We start from the raw sequence: 23,405 nt of genomic DNA on the forward strand, positions 1-23,405 counted from the left end.
TGGGAAGACGAAGACACTTGTTGGCATTAAACTCGAATTTCTGTAGATTGTAGTTTTCAGGACAACATGTGGAGGAAGGTTTTCCAGAAAACAGTAGTTGAAGGGATAACTGAGAAGAATAAAAGTTGTTTATGGGAGTTTGAATTTGGACAATAACTGTCCAAATTCATCAAGATTATACAGCATTGGCACAAAAAAAAAAAAAACACATTTCCCATTTAAATAAATAAATAAATACATGTATAAGTATGGTGCGAAAGAATCAATAATACATAGTCAAATCTGAATGAACAGAATTTTAGCAAAACGGCATCGTTTTAGGTTATATCTCATATTGTGAATACCTTCACAACGAGTTGCCATGATATTGCACTACTTCGAATAAGTAACGCTTCACCTGAGAAGACTAGTGTTACTCTTAACGATGATGCTTTCGCACTATGATGATGTTACACTCAATGATGAAGCTTTCGCAATATACTTATGCATAGTCTAGACTTTTCTTAACCTTGAGGCTTACGCCCTAAACGCTTTATAGTATAAATAAATACATAAATTCTGTTTATACTTCGAGAGGACCACACGGTCAGAGCAGTTCACAAGACAGAGAATGCAACAAACATCACCGTATTTAGTGAACACGGGCTTGAACCGCGGTTACTCAAGGCACGTGTACTTATGCACCTAATGCCTGACCACTCGGCTACAAGTTTCACCTATCCATTTCCTCCAATAATAATAAAAAAAATATATTTATTAGGGTCAACCCTGAAAGTTATTTTATCTATGCATATGTATTGTGTCTGTAAATTACATATATTCTCTGGTCGATTTGCCTGCTTTTCTGGACGAAAAACTCCAGTTTTTCCGGGCCACGGAATGAAAAAAGCCCATAAAAGTTCCACGCGTCATCGACAGGATTCGAACCTGGGCCTTTTCCACCCGGGTGGAAAGGACAGTGACGATACCACTGTGTGCTACCCGCGCAGACAGGTTGCTTTCATTATGCTGAGACGACACTGCATGACACACTAAGCCAAAGTGCCACCTTCGCCTGTGACTGCCAGGCTTCAAGTCGTCCAACGGCACGCCATATCAAAGAATCATCTAAACCAGAGGTTGGCAACCTCCGGCCCCCGGTCATTTTCAAAATACACATGTATATATAATAAACGGCCTGCTGTTCATTATATATATTTTTGAATTAATGGAATTTCTAACGTAAAATACTCTGCGCATTGCTACTACAAACATCGATCCAGATATGGATTCACTGATAAAAATAAACAGTATCAAATCTCTCAAAATTAAAATATTGCAATTTTTGTTACTGGAATTGTATTTGTATTTTGTTACTGTAATTGTATTTTTATCTATAATTTGTATTTCGTTTTTATTAATAAAATTAATTATATGTACGTTGTTATGTGACAATTTTTTCATTATACGCCATTTTAATAACCCTAGTGGAAAACTAAAACAAAAATTCGCCCGTGTACCTCACGGACATTTTATTTGGCTCGCCATTTAGGTTGCCCACCCCTGAACTAAACGATGATGACTTGCCATCCTGAGTACTGGAGATGTGGCCATCCCACTGAGCAAGCCAAAAAAAGTGGGAATGTGCAGCTCTGTAAGGTGGTAGATGGATTTCTATTGAATACTCAGAATTTTCATGCCAGGATACCTATTATATCAAATATTCACGAAAAACATTTTGTTCTGTTAATTTTGTCGATAGTATAAGCTCTTACGTGGGAAACTTAAAAGTGACTGTTGACTGTACCTAAGGACCGATAGTCTACATTGCAAAGATGAAAATCTAGGCTTTGTTTTGGTATATACAAATGGTTGACTCTGCCAGCTTATAATTTGTATTCTAGGGCGGTTGTGTTGATTGCTATTAATTTTTTGTGTATATTTTGTAAATAATTTATTTAAAATTGTAAAGTATCTAAGAGAGAAATTTCAATTTATCTCCTTTTATAAACTGTGCTAATAAATTTGAGAGCTACCTAAATATCCAAATAGGAGATCTTTTCCAACTTCTGGGATAAAATGAATTAGAATAAATCAAAATTTACATTTAATTTTAAATCTCCAAGTATAAGCAAATTATAAAAATACCTCAATGTGCTCATACTTCCCGTACGTGAACCCTCAAAGCACCGGAAAACAAGTCAACATCAACCAGTCCCAGACGCTAGATAACCCACGCATTCAAGAAGACTGAACACATTTTGTCAAAATTAAAATCAAAACTCCGTATAAAATCGTGTAATATTCTGTGTAATCGTGTAACTCCTTCGGAAGGAGTTTAGATTTTAGAAGATATTACACGATTTTATACGGAGTTTTGATTTTAATTTTGACAAAATGTGTTCAGTCTTCTTGAATGCGTGGGTTATCTAGCGTCTGGGACTGGTTGATGTTGACTTGTTTTCCGCTGCTTTGAGCTGCTTTCCGCTGTTCACGTACGGGAAGTATGAGCACATTGAGGTATTTTTATAATTTGCTTATACTCGGGGATTTAAAATTAAATGTAAATTTTGATTTATTCTAATTCATTTTATCCCAGAAGTTTGAAAAAGAAGATCTATTTGGTTATTGAGGTAACTCTCAAATTTATCAGCATAATTAATTTAAAGACCTAATAATTTGTATTTTACCCTTTACCTTTTTATCCATTTTTATTTCTCCTCCAGAAAATAAAGGTCAATTTTATCCTTTTTATTTATCATTATTTTTCTAGAAATTGTTAACCTATTTTTGAATACACCTTTCTGTTACATAAACCACTAATTTCGATATTGTTATGTCGTTAACTGTATGTTGATATATTCTTAGCTTTTCAGTGCTATTTAATCATAGGAATTTTATGCTGAACTACCAGATAATATTGCAGTCTGGTAGAGCTGTTATCCAACTGATACTCATTTGTCATCATAAGAGAAATATACAATCTTCAAAATCATTTAAAAGAATACCACTCATAATTTGTTACGCAATGTAGGGTCTGCTGTTTATTGGAGCTGCTCTGAATACGGAAGAAAGCGTTCTGAGACAAAGTCAAACAAATGATTCTGGAAATGAAATTGTGACCAGCAGAACAAGAGGTATGTTGATTCAGTTTTGATGTCGCTTTCTTTCTAAATCACACTACACTATTTTATCAATTCTAGCTACACAATATTTATTGAACCATGGAGGATATACGAGCTGAAAAAATGAGTTGCGATTGGTCAGCAGTCACCACAATCATTATTTTATCTGTGTTCCCAAACAAGTGGCCATGAAATGCATAATAGTTCCGAAAGCAAACTTTGGAGCTACTCCATTCTACGTGAAAATGCATACACTATATGGGGTAATCGTAGTTAGTACAGTGGCTACAGCCGCTGGTCTTCCGCGCACATGCTAAAGGCCTCGTTTTATTCTTGTTGAACAAAAGAGGTATTTCAGATCTGTTAAGAGATCAGAATGATTGAAGAAATTACACTCATCAGAAGGAACTTTTATGGACTCCCCCCCCACGGAGTGGAAGAACTCTTTATTGTCTCAGACATAATAAACAAGTTCACGTGGTGAAGGTTGTATAGCTTTTTCGCACAGAAACGGATTTTTCTACACAAACAAGCAAATAGACCACAGAATCCATGCAATTTGTATATTAAGGCCATAGGTTCCTTGGTGAGCTTTCTAAACGATCCAGTCTAACCTTATGCGAAAGGAAGTAACATTATACGAGGCGTGATCATTTAATTCGCTGACCTTATCTTATCTTAATTGTCCTGAATCTTCGGTGGATTTCTCATTCTCAAAATACTCTCCCTTGAACTTTACACACTTTCGCCACCGTCGTACTCACTTAAATGCTTCTTGCAAGCCATTTTTCGAAAGACTGCGAAATGCTTCCGTTGTGGCTCTGTGAGCATCATCGTGTCGGACGCGAAACGCTTGCCTTTCAGAGCTTTCTTCAGACGTGGACTCAGGAAGAAATCACATGTGGCCAAGTTCAGTGAATAAGGGGGATGTGACAGAATATCGGCACCTATGGCAATGATCATTGCTTGCACAATATTAGCCGTACGGGGCTGGCATTATGTTGATGGAGAAAACCATCGGAATATGGCCGTCCTACCAAGACAAAAAAAAAAAAAAAAAAAAAAATCAAATTATGATATTACGGGTAACCGTAATATCATAATTTGATTACACCGTAAATGATTACATCTACCCATATATTTATTTTGTCTGTAAATTACGTGTGTTTTTTGCCTGTCGATTTGCCTGTTTTGCTGGAAGAAAAAACCTGTTTCTGGGGGATGAAAATCTTACTATCTAGCCCGAGACCAACTAACTCAGCCGTCCTTACCATACACTTCATTAATCTCTTTAACTGTTTCCGATGCATTTAAGCCCCGTCTGACACAATAGGCCGCCGTAGCCTAGTGGTTAGGCACGCGGGTGCATAAGTACACGAGCCTTGAGTGACCGGGATTCAAGCTCGTGAGACTGCTAAATACGGTTCTGTTTCTTGTATTCTGTCTTGTGAACTCCTCTGACCGTTTGGTCGTCCCGGAGTATAAACAGAATTTTTTTTTATTTTTTATTTATAAGAAACATATTGCTGTTCAATCTGTATGTCCGACATGATACGTGCTTCAAAACGATCGCCAGTGCCACGCAGCTAAAAAAAAAAAAAAAAAACTCTTCAAGCGACGCTAGCCCACAAATACTGGCATGTTCACACGGGTGTGCTCAGTGGCTATCAGGGAGAGCGCCTCTAGCGGCAGCCATGGAAAGTTCGCGCAAAATATTGCATGGTAGAATATATCACGACAGCCTTTAAAAATCAGGATGTTTCAGATATTTACAGATAGAAATTAGGCTTAGGATGAGGGGGGGGGGGAACAGAGGCATAGCTAGGTTTTTGGCACCCTTGGCAAATTCGTGGCTATGTGCCTTTTTTCGATAATTGGTCAAATCATAATTAATAATAAGTACAGTTGGATCTCTATTTAACAAACTTCTTTATAGCGAATTTTTTGAAATCCCCTTGGTAATTACATTTAAAATAGTTTCCGTGGAACGAAGAAAATTTTCCATATAACGAATGGATTACGATGGTGGTATGTCTAAAATTAATGGGGCTTTTGTTGTTTTATTTAAATTATAAATCACAATATTCACAATTACCTGTTTGTATAGCAATCACGAAAACACTATTTATAACTTTTAACTTATTCAGTATCGTAAAACGTACATATGCGTGAATTGCGAACTGCTATACATTCGAGCATGCGCTGATGAAGCGGTCACCTAATTTGTCCCGTCAAAGTTGGATGGCAAATAGATCTATGCTGCTATGCAGTATGTATGTACTAAGATTTAAGGATGCATGCAGGCTTGAATCGCCTTCTGAAAACACGGATTTGGCGAAAATTAATTTTCACCCCCCCTGCTCTCATCCTGATGTGACGTCATCTAGGGGCACCATTTCGTCAACTAGCCTCGGGTGTCAAAATAGCTTGGCATGGAACTGATGTGGCTTTTCAGTGGCGTCCTTGGTACCTGCTTCAATGTCAAGGAGTTCCTATGCTACTGCGGGAGGTGGCCAACCCGCGGCACACAGGCCATGATCTCGCATCTCTTGTTAATCGCACGCTTTCCAATGTGGGGAAAAAAAAAAATTAGACAATTGATTTGGAAAACCAGAAATGAACCTAAACCACATAGAATAGAGTTTTACAAAGACTGCGTTCTGCCACATGATGCTGAAATTTGGTGATGCCCTTTGCGTCATTATTCGTTTGGGATATAACGCAAAGGGTATCGTCACATTTTGAATCATATTGTTCTCACTCATTTTTTTCACTACATATGCTGAAAACTGATTGATTGAAATAAATTCTCAAGTAATACGTAAAAAATTTACTCCTTTATTTCTTCATATTTGTAGATTGAGCTGTGGGCAGCTTTTTCTAAACTCGTTAAAAACGATTATTTATCATCAACGAAAGACAAGTGGTTACATTTCAGGCACGTTAACAAATAGTAATAATTCCTGATATATATACTGTGTATATATAATATGCGCATATTGTCTATTCATTCCTCCAATTAGCACATGCCATCAAACTTAATATCCGCCTTTAGTTACAATGTACGGGATATGGATAGCCTTATGTCAGCGTTCCCCAAACTAGGGTCCGCGAACCCCTGGGGGTATGTATACCAGTTGCAGGGGGTTCGCGCAGTGCCGGATTATGGCAGGGCCCTTGCCCAGGACGCCAAACAGAAGAAGAAATATATCTTTCCTTAATAAGAGAGCGCCGAAAAGCCATTCTGCCAGGGGCACGGAAATACCTTGTTCCGGCTCTGGGTCTGCAAAACGGTGGTCAACCATATACTGTATTTACATATGTTATGTGTATAGGGATCCGTGAACTTTTTTGGATTTTTGAAGGGGTCCGTAGATCTCAGTAGTTTGGGAACCACTGGCCTATGTGATATGTATGGAAAAAATAATAAAAATTGACGAATTTCCATTGGTACGATTTTAAAGAAATTTGAAAAAGCTTGACAAATCGTTCACAAAGAAGCAAATATATTTTTTTGAAAATCCAAGAAGCCTGGCTGTGCCGTGAAGGGTATTGTAAAGTTTAGGTACCTACGTGTATCTTTGCACCTTACAAATAAAGATCATATTATTATTTGCAAATTATAATTTCAAATTTCTGGGTAGAATGCCGAATTATTTTTGGCATAGTGTGGACTTGAGGAAAAATAAAATTGGAAAGTACTGACACGTAGTTTAGCTATCACTGTTATTGCCAGATATTATGACCATATATTCAGGCTTCAGCGTAATGGTAAACTTATTTACCGGATATTTACTGTTTTTTAGCGTTAATTCAGCGCAGGAAAGTAGGTGAGCTTCTCGAGACATGCTGTAAGGAAAACATTTGTTTTTTAAGAAAAAAAAAACAAATTTGTTAATTTTGTTTCTTTTGTTATAAGCGCTTATCTCAATATTCCTTTACGTAATTGGCAAAAATGTTTGATGGTTTCAGACGCGGATCAGCTGGTGGGTGAGGAGTGTTGATTCCGATAGCTTCTGGAAACCCTTCTATATATAATATGCGCATATTGTCTATTCATTCCTCCAATTAGCACATGCCATCAAATTTAATATCCGCCTTTAGTTACAATGTACGAGATATGAACAGTCTTATGCCAGTCCCAGGAAAAGGTTGGACACCCCTCGCTTAGAATGACAAATTTCAGAAATGAACAAGATACAAGTTTGCGAAAAATTCAGGGAGTACTTTTGGAGGATACCAAGCTTGGCTTCTGTTAGTTTCATAAATTCACACAGATTATTAAATAAACACAAATTATTATATGGAGTTTATAACAGCAGCGATTAGCAACTAATCCAACGATTTTTAATTAATCAACACCTCTTTTTAATTAATATATCAATTAATAATAGTGCCAAAGAGAACCGAGAAAATTTAATTAAAAAAATTCCATACCTATAAGAAGAAAACACCGAAGTGCACAACTCCTAGGATTTCCTTAGCATATATTCAAAATTTTCAGGTAGCCTTCAAGTTATGGCGTGACACACAGATGAGGCAAGTTTGTTTTTCAGAGATTCGTAGCATATTCGATTTAACTGTTTTTTTCAGGTCAAAATTCAAACAGATAAAAAGTTTTCTAAGAGTTCGCAGTTACATCTACTATAAATGATTAATTTTACATTACCTGCAAGCTTACCTGATTTCAGTTACTGTTATATATCACTTGTGAATATTTCCCTGTAACCTTCAATATCAGGACTTTTTTTTTTTTTAGCTTCTCTTTCTTGTGAATCGGGAGACATGATTGTCAAGATCAATTTCACTTCTCCGTTCCAAGGAATCATTTATGCTTTCCACGAGCGACAAACACCATGCAAAATATTCGGGGATGGCAGCCGTTCTTATGAAATAAGGATACCCCTGAAAGGATGTGGCACACGACAGGTAAATCTGCTTTTTTCTAGACCACAAGAAGCTTTTTTTTAACTCAAATGGAACAAACAAAATTATGGAGTGGGTCAAGGCAATGACCCACTCCATACTTTTTTAAGGAGTTAAATTCATTCCCGTCATGATCATGAATAAGTTTAACTCCCTAAAATGTGCAGGAAATGAAAAATCCTTAAGTAATACAATGCTCTGTGTGTGTGTGTGTTATTTTAATTATTTTGTAATTGATTTAATTTTAAATATAAAGTTAGCCGAAAATGATGCCGATGAATTTTGAGCCTCCTCTCTAAATCCTGTTTGTGCTACTCTCTCACTTCTCAGTTTACCAAACATCTTAAGTGGCAATCTGCTGAAGAACGCATAGCAATAAGCGTATATATACGAAAGACTGCATACGGGAAAGACAACTGCGAAAATTAGAAATGACTGAAAGATTTCTTAGGAATATTCTTCCCATAGTGACGATACTAGGGTGAGAACTTGAATTATTCGAAACAGAAAACAATAAAAACACAGGAAAGGAAGTGGACGGCATGCTAATGTGCCATCAGGTCACCGAAAAACTCTCGTCGGAAAATATTCTCTGAACTTAGAATACTGGAAACAGCAATGACCAAGCACATAAAATCGACTTTGGGCTAAAAACATATTGGCAGATGCTTATTAATGAAGTGAGAGACTGGTCTTTTAAGGTCAGTATCTGTTGTAGAAATAATAGAATAAGAAAATTTTGTAGAAATAGGGTAGAAATACAGTAACAGAATAAGAAAACATGACAATCTTTGTGGGGTGGGGTGGGGGGGGTATGGTATATGAAAATTGTTCCGTTTATCGCAGAATCATATATATTTAGGAACATGCTTTTGGAATAATCCCAGAATTAGAGGAGCAATTATAATGAAGGAGTTGGGTAGTGTGTGGGGTCTGGAGTACATGGAGACAAACAAATTGTTGTTTGGTTTTTAGGAGCATTAGCAGCTAAGGGTGCTCACACGTAGAACGCAGGTGACCGCTTACTTGGAAACAGCAGCCTAAATGAACAATGTAAGTCAATGGGAGTGCATACAATAAGAGCGTGTGGACAGCGGCATCGCTTCTTGTTTTAATCCCCCAGCTTACCTCAACAATTAAAGCTTACTGGTCTCAGGGAAGTACAGATGTCACTCAACTGGGTACGCGTTGTTCACACCTCTGATATTAATCTGGCTTTCAGGCAATTTTTAGAACTGCTGTTGCTGTAGAAAGCACGAATTCACGGAAATGTAGAGAAAACTTGTAATCCAAAAGTTTTAAACATGGATACTGAAATTTTCATTTCAGACTGACTTTTATGGATTTATGTTAAATGTGCAATATGGGATAAAAGTGTCAAACTGCATTAAATACCATGGAGAAATGCTGACAAAAAACAAAATAAAAAAAAATATATTAAATAATAAAAAAAATACCATTATTTTTTTATTTTCTCAAAGTAACAACAGTTCTTTCTTTTCTTCTTATATTTATTTGTAAAGTGCTAATAAATACTGTATGTAGAAATAGTCGGTCAGTCAGTGTTTTTATTATTCGAAATGGAAACAGCGTTTCTCTATTCGTTCTAAATATTTAGAAACTTCCAATTCGTTACATAAATTATGATATTCAAAATTTTGCCTACTGTAATGTACAGACATTTGGTATGCCCATCAGTTCCTTATTGTTTTCAATCTTGAAAAAAAAATTAAATAAATAATCGTTATGACAACGAAGAAATAGTTTTGGAATATCTAAATTGAACTTTTCATTACTTCAGTTTCTAGATTTATACTTATTGTAAAACATCACATTAAATTTTATTATCATTGAAAACAATAAGAAACTTTTTTAAAAAAGTTTCTTATTGTTTTGCTTTGTACAACAAATTGCAGCCTGCACGGTGCATAAAATATGCATTATATTTTAAATGAAGACAGTAACTGATAACACCCATCGGTTCATATTTCCTCCCTTCTAATTAATCTCGGTTTTCCTTCTGCAGTTAACATTAAATTAAAATTAATTAATATGAAAAATGTATGTTGTATGATTTACATTACTAAGCTATACCTAAAAATCACTGATAATCATCCAAATTTAATCTGATAATGGAAAATGTGATTCATCCCCCTGTCCACCAAGTCATGCGAGACAGTGGGGGTCCGCAAAAACGTATTGGAATTGGTTAGTGCTGACCCACCTGCTTGCTTAAATGAATTTTTATTTAAGCTCACTGGTTGTCGACGCCACACATTCATTGCAACATGGACATTGAAGCTCTTATTTCCAAAGTTTATCTTCGACGACCAGTATGGGATAAAACTGAAAAACTACATTTGAACAGGAATGCTGTGGAGAAATGTTGGAAGGAAATATGCTGTTTCTTGTATTCTGTGTATCTTGTAAACTCCTCTAACTGTTCGGTCGTCCGGGAGTATAAACAGAAAATTTATTTATTTATATATATATATACATATATTTTTATATATATATATATGAAATCTATTTTATATTAAATATATATGGTATGAGGTACAGAAGTATATAACCGGGTTAATATTTGTATTACGCTGTTTTTTTTTGTTTTTTTTTATAAATATTTTGTGTGGACTGTATAATCGAAAATAGATGATATTAGATTATATGACCAAATTATGAATTTTAGGGAATTTTTCAGAGAAAAAGATGATAATTGGGCAAGAAAATAAATATACATTTCATTTCAATATATATATATATATACTTATAATTGAAAAATGATTGAAATAATTAGAAACTGAATCTTACATAAAAAAGGGTAAAACATACATCAGAGGCAGCAAAAAGCATTTTCCTCTATATGACGCTTGAGATATAAACTTAAATGAGAATAATGATAAAAAATGACATGGCAAGACAGAAGAGCGAAAATTGTGAAATTATACATAATGATCAAACCAACAGGGAGGGAAGAGAATATAACTATTGATTTTTCGATTTGTAGCTATGCTACCTCCTCTCATCTTTCCAGTTTTTTTTTTTTTTTCCATTCTCCTCAACTGTTATTAATACATAACGCGTATTTATGTGTAGTAACTTCTGAACACTTCGCAACGTCAGCGTTTTTTTTTTTTCCCGTTCGATAAATTTTTAATTCTTCCCCTGCAGCAACATTATTCCCTTCCTCTTTCAATTATTTCAGCGCTCATTCCAACGAATATTTAATCGAATGTCCTGCAATGGGCATTAGTAAACAACCCACTCCCTCTCTTTTCCCCTAATTATTTATCTCCTAATTATTTATCTTTTAATAAGTTTTCACCTGAAAATTACGGGACACCCACTGAATTGCAGGAAGAGATAATCGAAAATTTTACGGTAGCGGTTTTACCCGGGAGCTAAAGGGATTAACGTTCCACAATACAGTAGCGCCCGTATAACCTACGCCAGTGAGAAGTTGCACCGGTCACTGCTTTCTATGTGTTCATACCCAGTGAGAAGCTTTAGTTGCGTATTGCTGCTGGTTTCAAGTAAGCGGTTACCTGCATTCTACGCGTGAGCACCCTAAGGCCATATTGCTCTGGGGATGTGCAGTGGTCATTCCCTGACCTTTCCACATCCTCCGTATTTGGTGGTTACGGGCTCGAACCCCGGCCTAATCAAGAAGCGTGCTACGCACTGCTGGTCCTGCCCACCTGGCTACGGGGGCACCTCGACAAACACATACATGTACTGCAAATGTATATAAAACTTTGCTCCTTACAGTAATTGCTTTGGTCCGGGAATTGCAGAAATTTTGGGATCCTAGAGTAGGGTAATCAGACACGTCGTTTTCCAGTGTTGTCCGCCAAAAATGAAACGGATGCCAAATAGTCTCATTTTTACCCAAACAGGGCTATTTTGACTTTACACGTGCGTTTCGTCAGTAGCAATTACGTATTTCCAATTTTATTGGATGTTAGTCAAGTTGGCTGTACAATAGAAATCGTCGTTCACACCGACGAGATTAATACACTTCTGTATAATCTTTTATATTATTATTATTAAAATCAGTTTATTGAAGCAATAAATATGGTCTGCATCCCTTACACGGCCATTCAGCCTGGAGGGTAATCGTCACACAATTATTTACATTGTATACACTCTCATAAAAGATATAAATCAATTTTTTTACAAACAGTAGGTTTAACAAGGTCAACTCACATTGTTAACTGACACTGATAATAAATATTTACAAATTTCTTATTCTTAAATCAAATTATCTGTAATCTTTTACAAGTAAAACGTATTATACGAACGTTTCAGGTTAAAAGTATTTAAAGATAATAATCATAATAAAATGCTTACTGATTTATCATCTGTTCTCAATAGGCACGAGTTTATCAACAGTTATTTAACTCAAAACAGCGTCATGTGATAGGCATTACTTAAGCAAATCACGTGCTTGCAATTTGCATGCTCACTATTCAATATCACTTGCCGTATTGCTGGCCCAGCAGGCATATCCAGTGGCGGATTAAGGATAGATGGGGCCCCTAGGCAAATTATATTTGGTGGCCCCCAAAAAATAATAATAATAAAAAAAGGAATAAAAATAAATAAAAGTTAGGTTGCAAATAAATGAAATTTTGTACCTTTGAATTTTTTGCTTAAATTAATCAAGATTTTTATGCTGTTTACTGAAAACATTAATCTATTTTAGAACACTATAGGAAAATGTCTTGGCTTGGGGCCCCAAAGCCTGGGGCCCCTAGACTCATGCCTCATTGCCTTAATGGGTAATCCGCCACTGGGCATACCCCGTTTTTTTATATATTTTTTAATCTGGTTACCCTACCCTGGCAACTGGGCATTACCTATTGTGAATAATTAGCATTCAAATAGATAATGTATAAAAAACAGAGCTAGATGCAATAGAAAAACTAACGGATGCTTTATGCGATGTATTCTCACCGATGAATCTATCAATGCTACTTCGGTTGTTATGCGAGAACTGGCATTATTAGGCTTTGAAAACCTTGGTGCACATACTGACTTAACTGACAACTTTTCTAAGTACAAAGGATTCTTTGGTTTATATATCTTTCCATTAGCTTACTAGTACAACTCATATTTTTCTTGTTTCATTTATTAAGTGTTGTGGAGTGGATAGTGGGCACTTTGAATGCAACTTTTAAGATTGATAAAATAAACATGACATATCCTGGTGTTTATTTAAAATTTTGGAATCTCTAATCAATGTTTCTGATACTTAAAAAAGGGGCTTACCATCTGGTATGGGCTTGGCACACCCAGAGTCCTGAGTTGAATATCATCATTATTCTGTTTCTTGATGATTCCTTTCTACTTCTCACTCTCAGGGTAACTCGGATTTTTTTTTTTTTTTTTTTTTTTGACCGGTGCAGCACAAGCCTCAGGCTTCCTTGCACCATATAGCTGATAATAATAATAATTAAATTAGTGGGGTTTTTTTCTTTCTTTTAATAGGGTTCTCCTAGGGCTGGGGTTGGCAACCTGTGGCTCTTTGAGCATGTAACTGCTGCTCAACCTTTTAGCCCACATGAAGCAAAGTTTGAAATCAAGTTAAAGGACTTAAAAATCAAGGATATGTGGAGTGTAAGACTAAAATGCTTTAAAACTGAAATGCAATGCTCAATTTCAGTTTTAAAGCATTTTAGTCTTGGCACCATTGTGTTCAATGTGTGGTGTAGCTTACTGGACACACATATAAATTTGAAAATATTTGCATTTGGACTTCGCTGTTTTTGGTTTGACAAATTTCTGTGAGCAAATATTTTTAAACATGAACTATATTAAAAATAAATTAAGAAACCGTCTGAACAATGCAAATGCCTCAGCATGCTTAAAGATGAAAATTATGGCATACTTCCTTGATGCTGAGAGACTCTCTCAAGAAGTTCAGCAGCAAAAGTCATTAATTAGAAATATTATTAATAAATAATATTTAAAAAAAATATATATATATATATTTAATAAAACACCTTCCCATTCTATTCCATTTCTTAACCCCCCCCCCCCCCCGCTTGAGCTGAAATGCGGCTCTTCGGATTCTTTCTTTTTATAATTAGATCAAAAATTCTAACTCTAAAAGGTTGCTGATCCCTGTCCTAGGGAGTTCTTCATGGTTTTTTTTTTTTTTTTGCATGTATTTTGTCATGGGTGGCACCAGGATTCGCATCCATCTCCACCTGTGCATTCTGTAGGCACACTAATCCCTTGACGTTGGCCTGGGTGTATTAAATGTGTGCGTTAATGTTGTAACATCAGGTTACTCTGCCGTCAGACAACAGCCCTTATATGGGCACCAGGCTGCATATTGCACAGACTGCTTAGTTGACCTGCATCAACGAAACAGTCTGTGCAATATACACCTTTATTCTCTACCCACTGGTGGAAGTGTCTGGCAGTCTTGATGGGATACAGCTCCTGTTGGTGCAACGAGAAAATTTATACCACAAGTTTCATTTCTCCTAGATAAACGATTGTGGTTCTGCATGGATATATTCACATCTTACCTGTTAACAGGACATGGATCAATGAATCAGTCTTTTTAGGTTCAATTTATCACAAATAGACCTCTGTTCGTGTGGATCATCAGAAAGTTGGGATCACACCTTGTTTCATTGCTCCCTGTATGATGATCTCAGACTTCCTCTTCATGCATGCTAATTTTCAACCAGGACAGGAGTCATCTCTGCTTCGAAGCTTGGAGTCATATCTGATCCTTCAGGCTTTCACTCAAAGTGATTTCTGTGAAGTTGTTAAGTGTTGACATCTCTGAACGGCCCTGTTGATGCATAACTGGTTAGATCTCCTTTAATAATTGTTAAATATGTAAATTCAAATTCTCAAGAAGTGTAATAAAATATAAAATAATTAAAAGAAGGTAGTGGTGCTGCTAAAAAAATAAAAATCCTCAAGGTTGGGCAGCCTCTTGCCCACAGACAAAATTGTTTTTTTTTTTTTTTTAATCAGCATCACTGCTTTTTTTTTTTTTTATACTACTACTTTCATTTATTTTATTTTTCATTTTTTAGCGGCACCACTACCTTCCTTCTTTTAATTATTTTTTTCAGCAGCATCACACTACCTTCTTTTAATTTTTTTATTTTGTTTATTTTTTTATCTTATTTTTATTATACATATTTTATTTCATTTTCTTCTACTTCATTTATTATTTCATTTTTTAAAAAAATTCTTTTCCATATGCAGCACACCACCATGGGTGGTTTTTTTCCCTTTCCTCTGGAATGGGTCCCCAGAGGATCCTGGCCTACCTTCTGGCAACACCAGGTGGGTCAGAGTCTCTTTTGAGACAGTATGTGCTTTACATGGACTGGCCCACCTTCCTGTGGTATGGATGAGTACCCAGAATCATCTCTCCAGGTGATTGATGCTTCTGGGTAGCAAAGCCGCACGGCACAACACACACAAACTTACACCAATCACATTTCTGGCCCTTTTATAATGGTACTGTACTATTCATCACAGAGATACAAAGCAGAGTTGAACTGACGTTCTAGGAGTCACCCTTTACATATACATGGTGGAAGTGAGAGTGGGATTGCTGGCAACCACTGGTTGCCAGCAATCCCACTCCCAAGCTGCCCAAACCTGGGAGTCAGCAAAAAAAAAAAAAAAAAAAAAAAAAAAATATATATATATATATATAATATTAAAATTAAAATAAATAATAATAATGATAAAATTAAATTTAAAAAATAATAAATAAATAAAATAAGATAAATAAAAAATAAAATAAATAATTAAAAAATACAAAATTATAATAAAAAAAAACATTTCAACCCATAAATCAGGAGTGTAATATGTTCCACACCGGTAATCTTTTACCAATGCCAGCAAAAAAAAAAAAAAAAAACCACTCTTGCAAGTTACAGAGAAGGGGTAAAAAACTGCACCTCGATTCAAAAGTGGTAACAGAAGTAAATACAACTGCACAGAGAGTAATCTACTCCAACAAAAATAAAGCATGCAAGCATTTTCTCTTATGCTTGCATGCTTTATTTAGTTATCAAGTCTTAATTTAGACTTGATAACTAAATTCCTGGAGAGCATTATAGTATGACTTATTATCTACATATATGTCCACAACTTAGTCTTAATTCAGGCATCACCAATAACAGTTGGCTTCTATAATCTGAGTAAATACTACACTCATACAAAATATGATGCCAGGTTTCCCCAGCATCACAACAATTAGGACTCCTCACAAGGCCAAATTTAAACAGCTTGTCATTTAATAACTCATGCATGGTCAAAATGTAACAGTTGCATACTCGGATAAAACAAACTATTCTTTTCATCTTTTCACTATTATAAAACAAATTAACATTAGGAATAAATAAATAAATGTGTAATACAGCCCGTTTCACTAGCATCTTAGCGTGCTTGTCACATCGTGGCAACTTTCTTCATAACATCAGTCTTGGTAACCTTAGTTTGATCTTCGATTTCATTTAATATATTCGTATATGAATAATTCAATCCCTTTCTTAAAGAATACCAACAAGATCTATAAATATATATACTTACAAGTCTAAAGGAATCTGTCCTGCAATAATTTGCGGTGCATTTGTAGAAACAGTTTTACAGACTACTAATCGGTAACAACATTGATCTTTGAATAGAGTGTAATTTATTCCTAAATTTTTTATTATCCATCCTCTTATACCAAACAATAAATCTATAGGAGACAATGGGCAGAAATACCACCTTATAATATAACTGTAACACTCCCATTTTCGGTCCCCAATCTGTTCGAGTAATACGTATTACAGCGGCTGTGAAATTCTTAATCTTTTCACTTATAAAAACCAGATGTGGCATAAACAGTAATCTGTTATCTAAAATAATTCCTAGATGCTTAATCTGTGATACCTTTGGTATCTGTTTATCATGTAGTAAAACTTTTGATAGTCAACCGGATCCGGTTTCCCTTTAAATACCATCATTAATGTCATCGAAGGGGATACTTTCAGTCTATGTCAGCTAACCCGTGACCAAACCACACAAAATTGCCTCAGCTCTTTCTTCTAAAATCTTAATTAAATTTTCTTCCTTTTCTTCTAAAATGCCACTTTGTGGCAAAACTCATGTTCTAATGCTAACATTGGTGCAGTACCAGGTTCCAGAACACCTGTGGGCAGCCTCTGGACATTGCTTTCATAAACACCTTGTGCTGAGAATTCAATAATATCTGTCTCCCATTTAAATAACTAAACACTGTACGGTATAATAATCTAGGACACTTTAGTAATCTAAGTGGATATAAAATACTTGAGAACCAGACACTATCAAAGCCTCCTTCAAAGTCTACACATATCGCCAATTCATACTTATAAGTATGAATTGTGTATATGAGAAGTCAGATCTCCAATGGCATCGACTGCAGAAAGTTTGTGAAATGATATTGGCTTATAAACCTGAAGTTTAATTCTCCAAATAGATGATTTAATCTAGATAATATCAGCATCTCATAAAGCTTTCCTAGATTTGCCAACAAAGAGATTGGCTGGTATTTACGAGGGTCACTAAACTTTTTACAGCATTTCCTCAATAATTTCAACCAGGGCTAGCTTCCAGAAGCCAGGAAAAACTAAGTCAATATAAAATTTGTTGTACATATTTAACATCACAACTGGGAACAGTTTTACCAAGTTTAAGAACCACACAATTTTCGACCATATCAGATCCTGGGCACTTATTAATATTTATTTGTGAAGCAGCCATCCTTAAATCATCTGCAGTAAACAAATAATAATGACTTATTTAATATTATTTAATACTGTATTATCTATTATTTAATATTATTATTATCAGCCATATGGTGCAAGGAAGCCTAAGGCTTATGATGTACCAGCTGATAAAAAAAATTTCTGAATTACCCTGAGAGAGAGAGAGAAGTAGAAGGGAATCACCAAGAAAGAGAAGAATGATATCTAGCTCAGGACCCTGGGTGTGCCAGGCCCATACTCACCAGATGTGACTACAAGTACAACTATGATCTACATACCAGTTAAAAATTCTCTTAACCAAACTCTTAGAAACTATAGTAACATCAACGTTTGAAGTTCCACATGTGTTATCAAATGTGGTAAGTTGACCACAACTGTTAACAGCACAAAAGTCATTAGTAATGATAAAGTCTTCAAAAAAAACACACCCAGTGGCCAGAGTAGCACTATTCCATAAATATAACTTGGCATTTGCATCCATACAGAAAATTATATTTGAATTACCTGAAACAGTCTATTATGGTGTTGGGGAGGAAGGAAGGAGAGCAGTGCACCAGTTATTACAGTACTGGGGTCAAGTGCACCATCTATGTGTGCCCACGTGTGAGGCTAGTGACCATGGATGATACTTTAGGTGTTCGTCATATTCTTCAGTATCATGGTACTTTTGGTTTTCCTAATATTTTTATCCATCAGTGTAGTTATGGCGTTTTAGGTACCATTGCGAATTTTCATCGAAGATTCTCAATAATATAATTTTCGATGCTGCTAAAACCTTCCAAGGTTACCTGGCTTCTATTCCTGTATTATTCCCTAGTGTAGACGAAAATTAGCAGAGAGAGAGCCTATCATTTCAAACAAAACATTTATTAATGAAATTAAACAACAGTGGTACATTGAATTTTCACCTTATACAGTGGTAAAATACAGTGAAGTTAAACATGAACTACATTTGAATAGAGCAAATAACTGTGTTACCATTCTTGTTATTTTAACTCAGCACATGAGACTAGAGAAACTCTATTATACTCTTTATTAGAGCATTAGGAGATATTAAACATTATAACGATCTGAAGGCACATAAATAAATGTGTTACTTTCTTGTTATTTTAACTCAATGCATGAGAATAGAGAAACTCTATTATACTCTTTATTAGAGCATTAGGAGATATTAAACATCATAGCATTTTGAAGGAATATAACAAATAAATGCGTTATTCCAGAAAGAAATCATTATCCTGTGTTAAAACATTATTCTTTCCAAGAGTTAACGCGAATTAATTTTCTCTTCCAATCATTCTATCAGAATCTTGCAGCAGGTATTTTAACTTACCAAGTTTTCTATGTGGGTGCGATCGCTTTCTTGCTGATTTTCTCTGCGGATGTCATAACTTCTTCCAAACTCACTTCTCAGCTTCGCCTTGCTTTTCTGTCTCCTGGCCTGTAGCCTTTCTCCAATTCTCCTCTTCCCTCTGTTGAATGGCTCTTATTTCCAGCCAACTCCTCCAACCTTAAAGGGGGTCTGCCTTTTTATATCTCGGAAAATTCTCCCACAATTAGGGGAATCTTGGCTTTTCATTTGACTGTTCAGATCCGGATCACTTACATAACACATGATGGTCAGAGGGTATGGGGTAATTGCATCATCCCTTATACATTACTCTACACCTTTTGTTGCCCCCCCCACGTCGCATTTTGGGACTGGAAAGGGTGCTATACAGTACTTGTAAGAAGTAGGAACATTTGCATAGTGGATCACTGATATGAAGAAGTTCAGATATCTATCTCTGATTACACCAGTGTAAGTAATTTCATATCTTGCCATAAGAACTCCTGCTGCTTTATGGAACAGATTAGATTTCACTGCTCCCCCTCCCCCAATTTTTAACTTTGGAGGGTGGCGTTACTATTTTAAGAAATAGTTGACAACAGTGGGCTTCAGTTACAACGGAATTTTCCTAACTGTATTTTCCTCATTTATCAGCATGAATTAATAATTGCTCAAAATACCTGGTTTTCATTAGTATTAGAACAATATAAGAGAATAAGGTTCTGTATAAATCCTTAATAAGTGGGCATTGAAAAAGGGAAGTAATTAAATAAATAAGGATTCATTTGTAGTAGGAAAAATAAAGGATGGGCATACAAAATATAAAGACAGGAAAAATTAAGTCTGTTGCAACAAGTCTGCATATTTTCCATATAATTCAATGATAGTTCTTTGTCATTATTAGGGGGCTAATATAAGGACCCTAAGTAAAATGAAATAGTTTGTGTTGTAACATGAATACATACCCTTTCAACTGTACTAAATTGGATAATAGTTACATTAAGTTTACTGTTCAGAACCACAACTGCTGCCTTTGGCTTGCATTATCAGCTTGAACCACATATGAAGTAACTGAGAAACTCGCAACCTTATGCTTTCCCCCCCCCCCCATGTACATAAGTGTATGGCTCTTATAGGCAAAGAAGATCTATTTTTCTATCAAAAGATACATTTCTAATCTCGTTTTTTTTTGCTTTCTTTTAATAGGTTTCTCCTAGGGAGTTCATGAATAATGTTACTATTAGATTCCATAGGGCTCTGGAACTGGAAGAGGATGAAACTAAAACAATTGTATGCCGTTATCCGCCACCAATAGCACCGCCTCCAAATAGAGTGGTCGCACCCATCACGTAAGTAACGGTTAGTGTTCATTATTTAGTGACACAAAATTTTCTCAAACTTGAACATAAAAATAAGAGTTCAATTTCCTAATGCCATCATCGCTGCTATTGAATACAACACAATAATCACAAACATCAGCATTGGGTTAAAGATCTGGCTGGCAGCAGATGTCACAATCTCCACTTATGGTAAAACAATGAATATACTTTTGAAAAATAACTAAATAAAAGCACTAACTGGTATTGAATCAAAATGCATGACTTCCATTCAGTAAATATTACACTCAATTATTAGGTACACCGATGATTGCGAGTAGCACTTCCTTTACTCTGAAGAAAACATAGGAATACAGGAGTTTTACTTGTATGGGAAGTGCCAGGGGCTCCCACAAACCCATCAAATGTCACTGTGAAGAAGAATCAACACTGCTAAGCCAGTTACAAATGTTATATAGAGTTTGTGTTGTGTGATTGGCAACTATCCAACAGCAGTCATCAGGAGAGCTGCTGATTAGTTCCCTTCTGGGGAATTAGCACTAGCATTAGTTAAGGCATATGATGCAAGAAAGCAAGCTTATTGAGCATCAGCCAAAAAAAAAAAAAAAAAACATTTCACCCATCCAGTCACTCCAAATGTTTATCTAGTTCAGCCTTAAATTTTTTAAGCTACCAACTTCCACCAAACAGATGGAAGTCTGTTCCAGCAATCAACTGCCTGTTGGCTAAAGGCAAACTTCCGCACATCTATTCTACAACTGCCTTTCTTCAATTTGGATCTATGCCACCTCAGGTTCTTAATCTGAGCAAGCCGAAGTATCCCATCAGCATTGAGCCTGCTCAAACCATTCAAGGCCTTATACATGTCAATCAGATCACCTCGCAGGTGCCTAGTCTCCAGATGCTGCAATTTGCAGAACTTAAGCCTCTCTTGGTAAGATCACCCCTTTGTTCCTCTCACCAATATTGTTGCCCTTTTCTGTACTTGTAGCAACTCTAAATTGTTCCTAAAATGAGGCCTCCAGACCTGCACACAGTACTCCAGGTGTGGCCTGACCATTGCCTTATAGAAAAGTATAATTAACTTGTGTCTGCTAGCAAAATTCCTATATGTCATTGACAAAACTCCATGGCCTGCTCTGGCTAGCCCATCTGCACTGCTCAGAGAACTTCATATCTGACTGCAGAATTACCCCAGGTCTTTTTCATTCTCCACCTCCCTGATTGTGTAGTACCACACAGTTGGTACGTTTCTCTTGGGTTACTGCTACCCATATGCAGTACTTTGCAATTGTCAATATTAAACTTCAGTTGCCATTTCTCAGCCCATCTGCCTAACTTTTCTAGATCCTGTTGCCGTAGCATACTGCCTTTACTATCATTAACAACCCTGCCAACCTTTGCATCATCTGCAAACTTGGACATTAAGCCTGATATACCTTCATCAATATCATTAATAAATATACAAAACAACAATGGGCAGAGCACCGAAACCTTGAGGATTCCACTAATAACATTAGTCCAAGAAGAGCAGTGTCTATTACTACTTTCTGCTATCTCCCACTCAACCATCCCTTTATCCACTGCAGCAACTTGCCCTTAATGCCATACTGGTCCAATTTGTACAGCAGTCTTTCATGTGCAACAGTATCAAAAGCTTTCCTGAAATCCAAGTATATGATATCAAAATTATTTTTTGCATCCAGTTCCTTTGTGACCACATTGTAGTAACCAATCAAATTGGTCGGACAAGACTTCCCTTTAACAAACCCATGCTATGTCAGAACTATTATAGCAGTCTTGTCTAGGTGATCCTACATCACTTTAACCAGTGACTCCATTATTTTCTGTGGAACAGAAGTTAAACTAACAGGTCTATAATTATTTGTGTCACACTTAGAACACCATTTGTGAATTGGGGATACATTTGCACATTTACAATCCATGGGGACCTCCTCTGAATCTTATAATGCTCTCATAATTATGGCTAAGGATTTGCTTACTTCCCTCACTGCCTCCTTCAATATAACTGGCTAGATTTCATCTGCCCCAGGTGCCTTTTTTATGTTAAACTTCAACAATTTCTCCTCCACTTTGCTCTCTGTTATTACAAAATCATTTAGCTCCTTGTTAGAGTTTAGTAAACTTCTGTCCTCCCCTTTGTTACAGAATTTCTCATGTGTGAATGTAGATGCAAAATACTCATACAGTTTGCCAGCTATCTGAGCAGGATCATCAACAGTCAAACCACCAACATCAAATGGACCAATCTCATTCATCTCCTTCCTCCTATAGTTTACATAAGTAAAGAAGTCTTTGTTGTTGTTTTTCTTTGCATCCTTTGCCAAGGATTTCTCGTAATCAGTCTTCACTTGCCTAACCTCCTGTGTGACTTGATTACAGACTAGCTTATATCTGCCACAGGCTTCTGTGGCACCTGATAATTTATATGCATCTCAAGCATTTTTCTTCTCTGCCACAAGCCTCATTAGTTCATCTGATATCCATTTTGGTCTAAATCTTGAACAGTATTTCTTAGTTGGTATGAAAAGCCTAGTAGCTTCCAAGATTAATTCCTTGAAGGCTTCCCATTTAGAATTTGCTGTTTTTAACATCATCAGTTGACCCTACTGTATAGAATTTAAAAACTGTCTGAGACCACTGTAGTCACCTTTATGAAAACAAAAATCCTTCCATTTAACCTTCATGGTAATTACATCTTTAAGTAAATCCCACATCAGTAGACTGATCACTGTCACCTGGTGGTTCCTTTATCTGCATATTCCTAATGCATGAATCATCACTGTTGATAATCAGATCATATTACTCACTCTGGTTGCCCCTTGAACATGTTGCTGTAGAAAACAATCCTTCAATAAATGCACAAAAAGTCTTGTTAGCATGCGAGTGACTAACCCACAAGTTTCAG

At 36.0% G+C, this 23,405-nt stretch overlaps 1 protein-coding gene across 2 annotated transcripts in view; it reads left to right on the plus strand.

Moving 5' to 3' along the window:
- Positions 1 to 23,405, plus strand: part of LOC150091247 (uncharacterized) — an 83,174-nt gene that overhangs the window by 44,210 nt on the left and 15,559 nt on the right. For both annotated transcript variants that reach the window (XM_090374899.1, XM_090374907.1), the window contains exons 4-6: positions 3,014 to 3,116; positions 7,864 to 8,033; positions 20,346 to 20,488. In XM_090374899.1, the coding sequence (XP_090231025.1) occupies positions 3,014 to 3,116; positions 7,864 to 8,033; positions 20,346 to 20,488 (416 nt within the window). The remainder of the gene's footprint in view (positions 1 to 3,013; positions 3,117 to 7,863; positions 8,034 to 20,345; positions 20,489 to 23,405) is intronic.

This window comes from Mastigoproctus giganteus, chromosome 1, assembly GCF_048544385.1.
Source record: "Mastigoproctus giganteus isolate SK-2022 chromosome 1, ASM4854438v1, whole genome shotgun sequence".
Taxonomy (NCBI): domain Eukaryota; kingdom Metazoa; phylum Arthropoda; class Arachnida; order Uropygi; family Thelyphonidae; genus Mastigoproctus; species Mastigoproctus giganteus.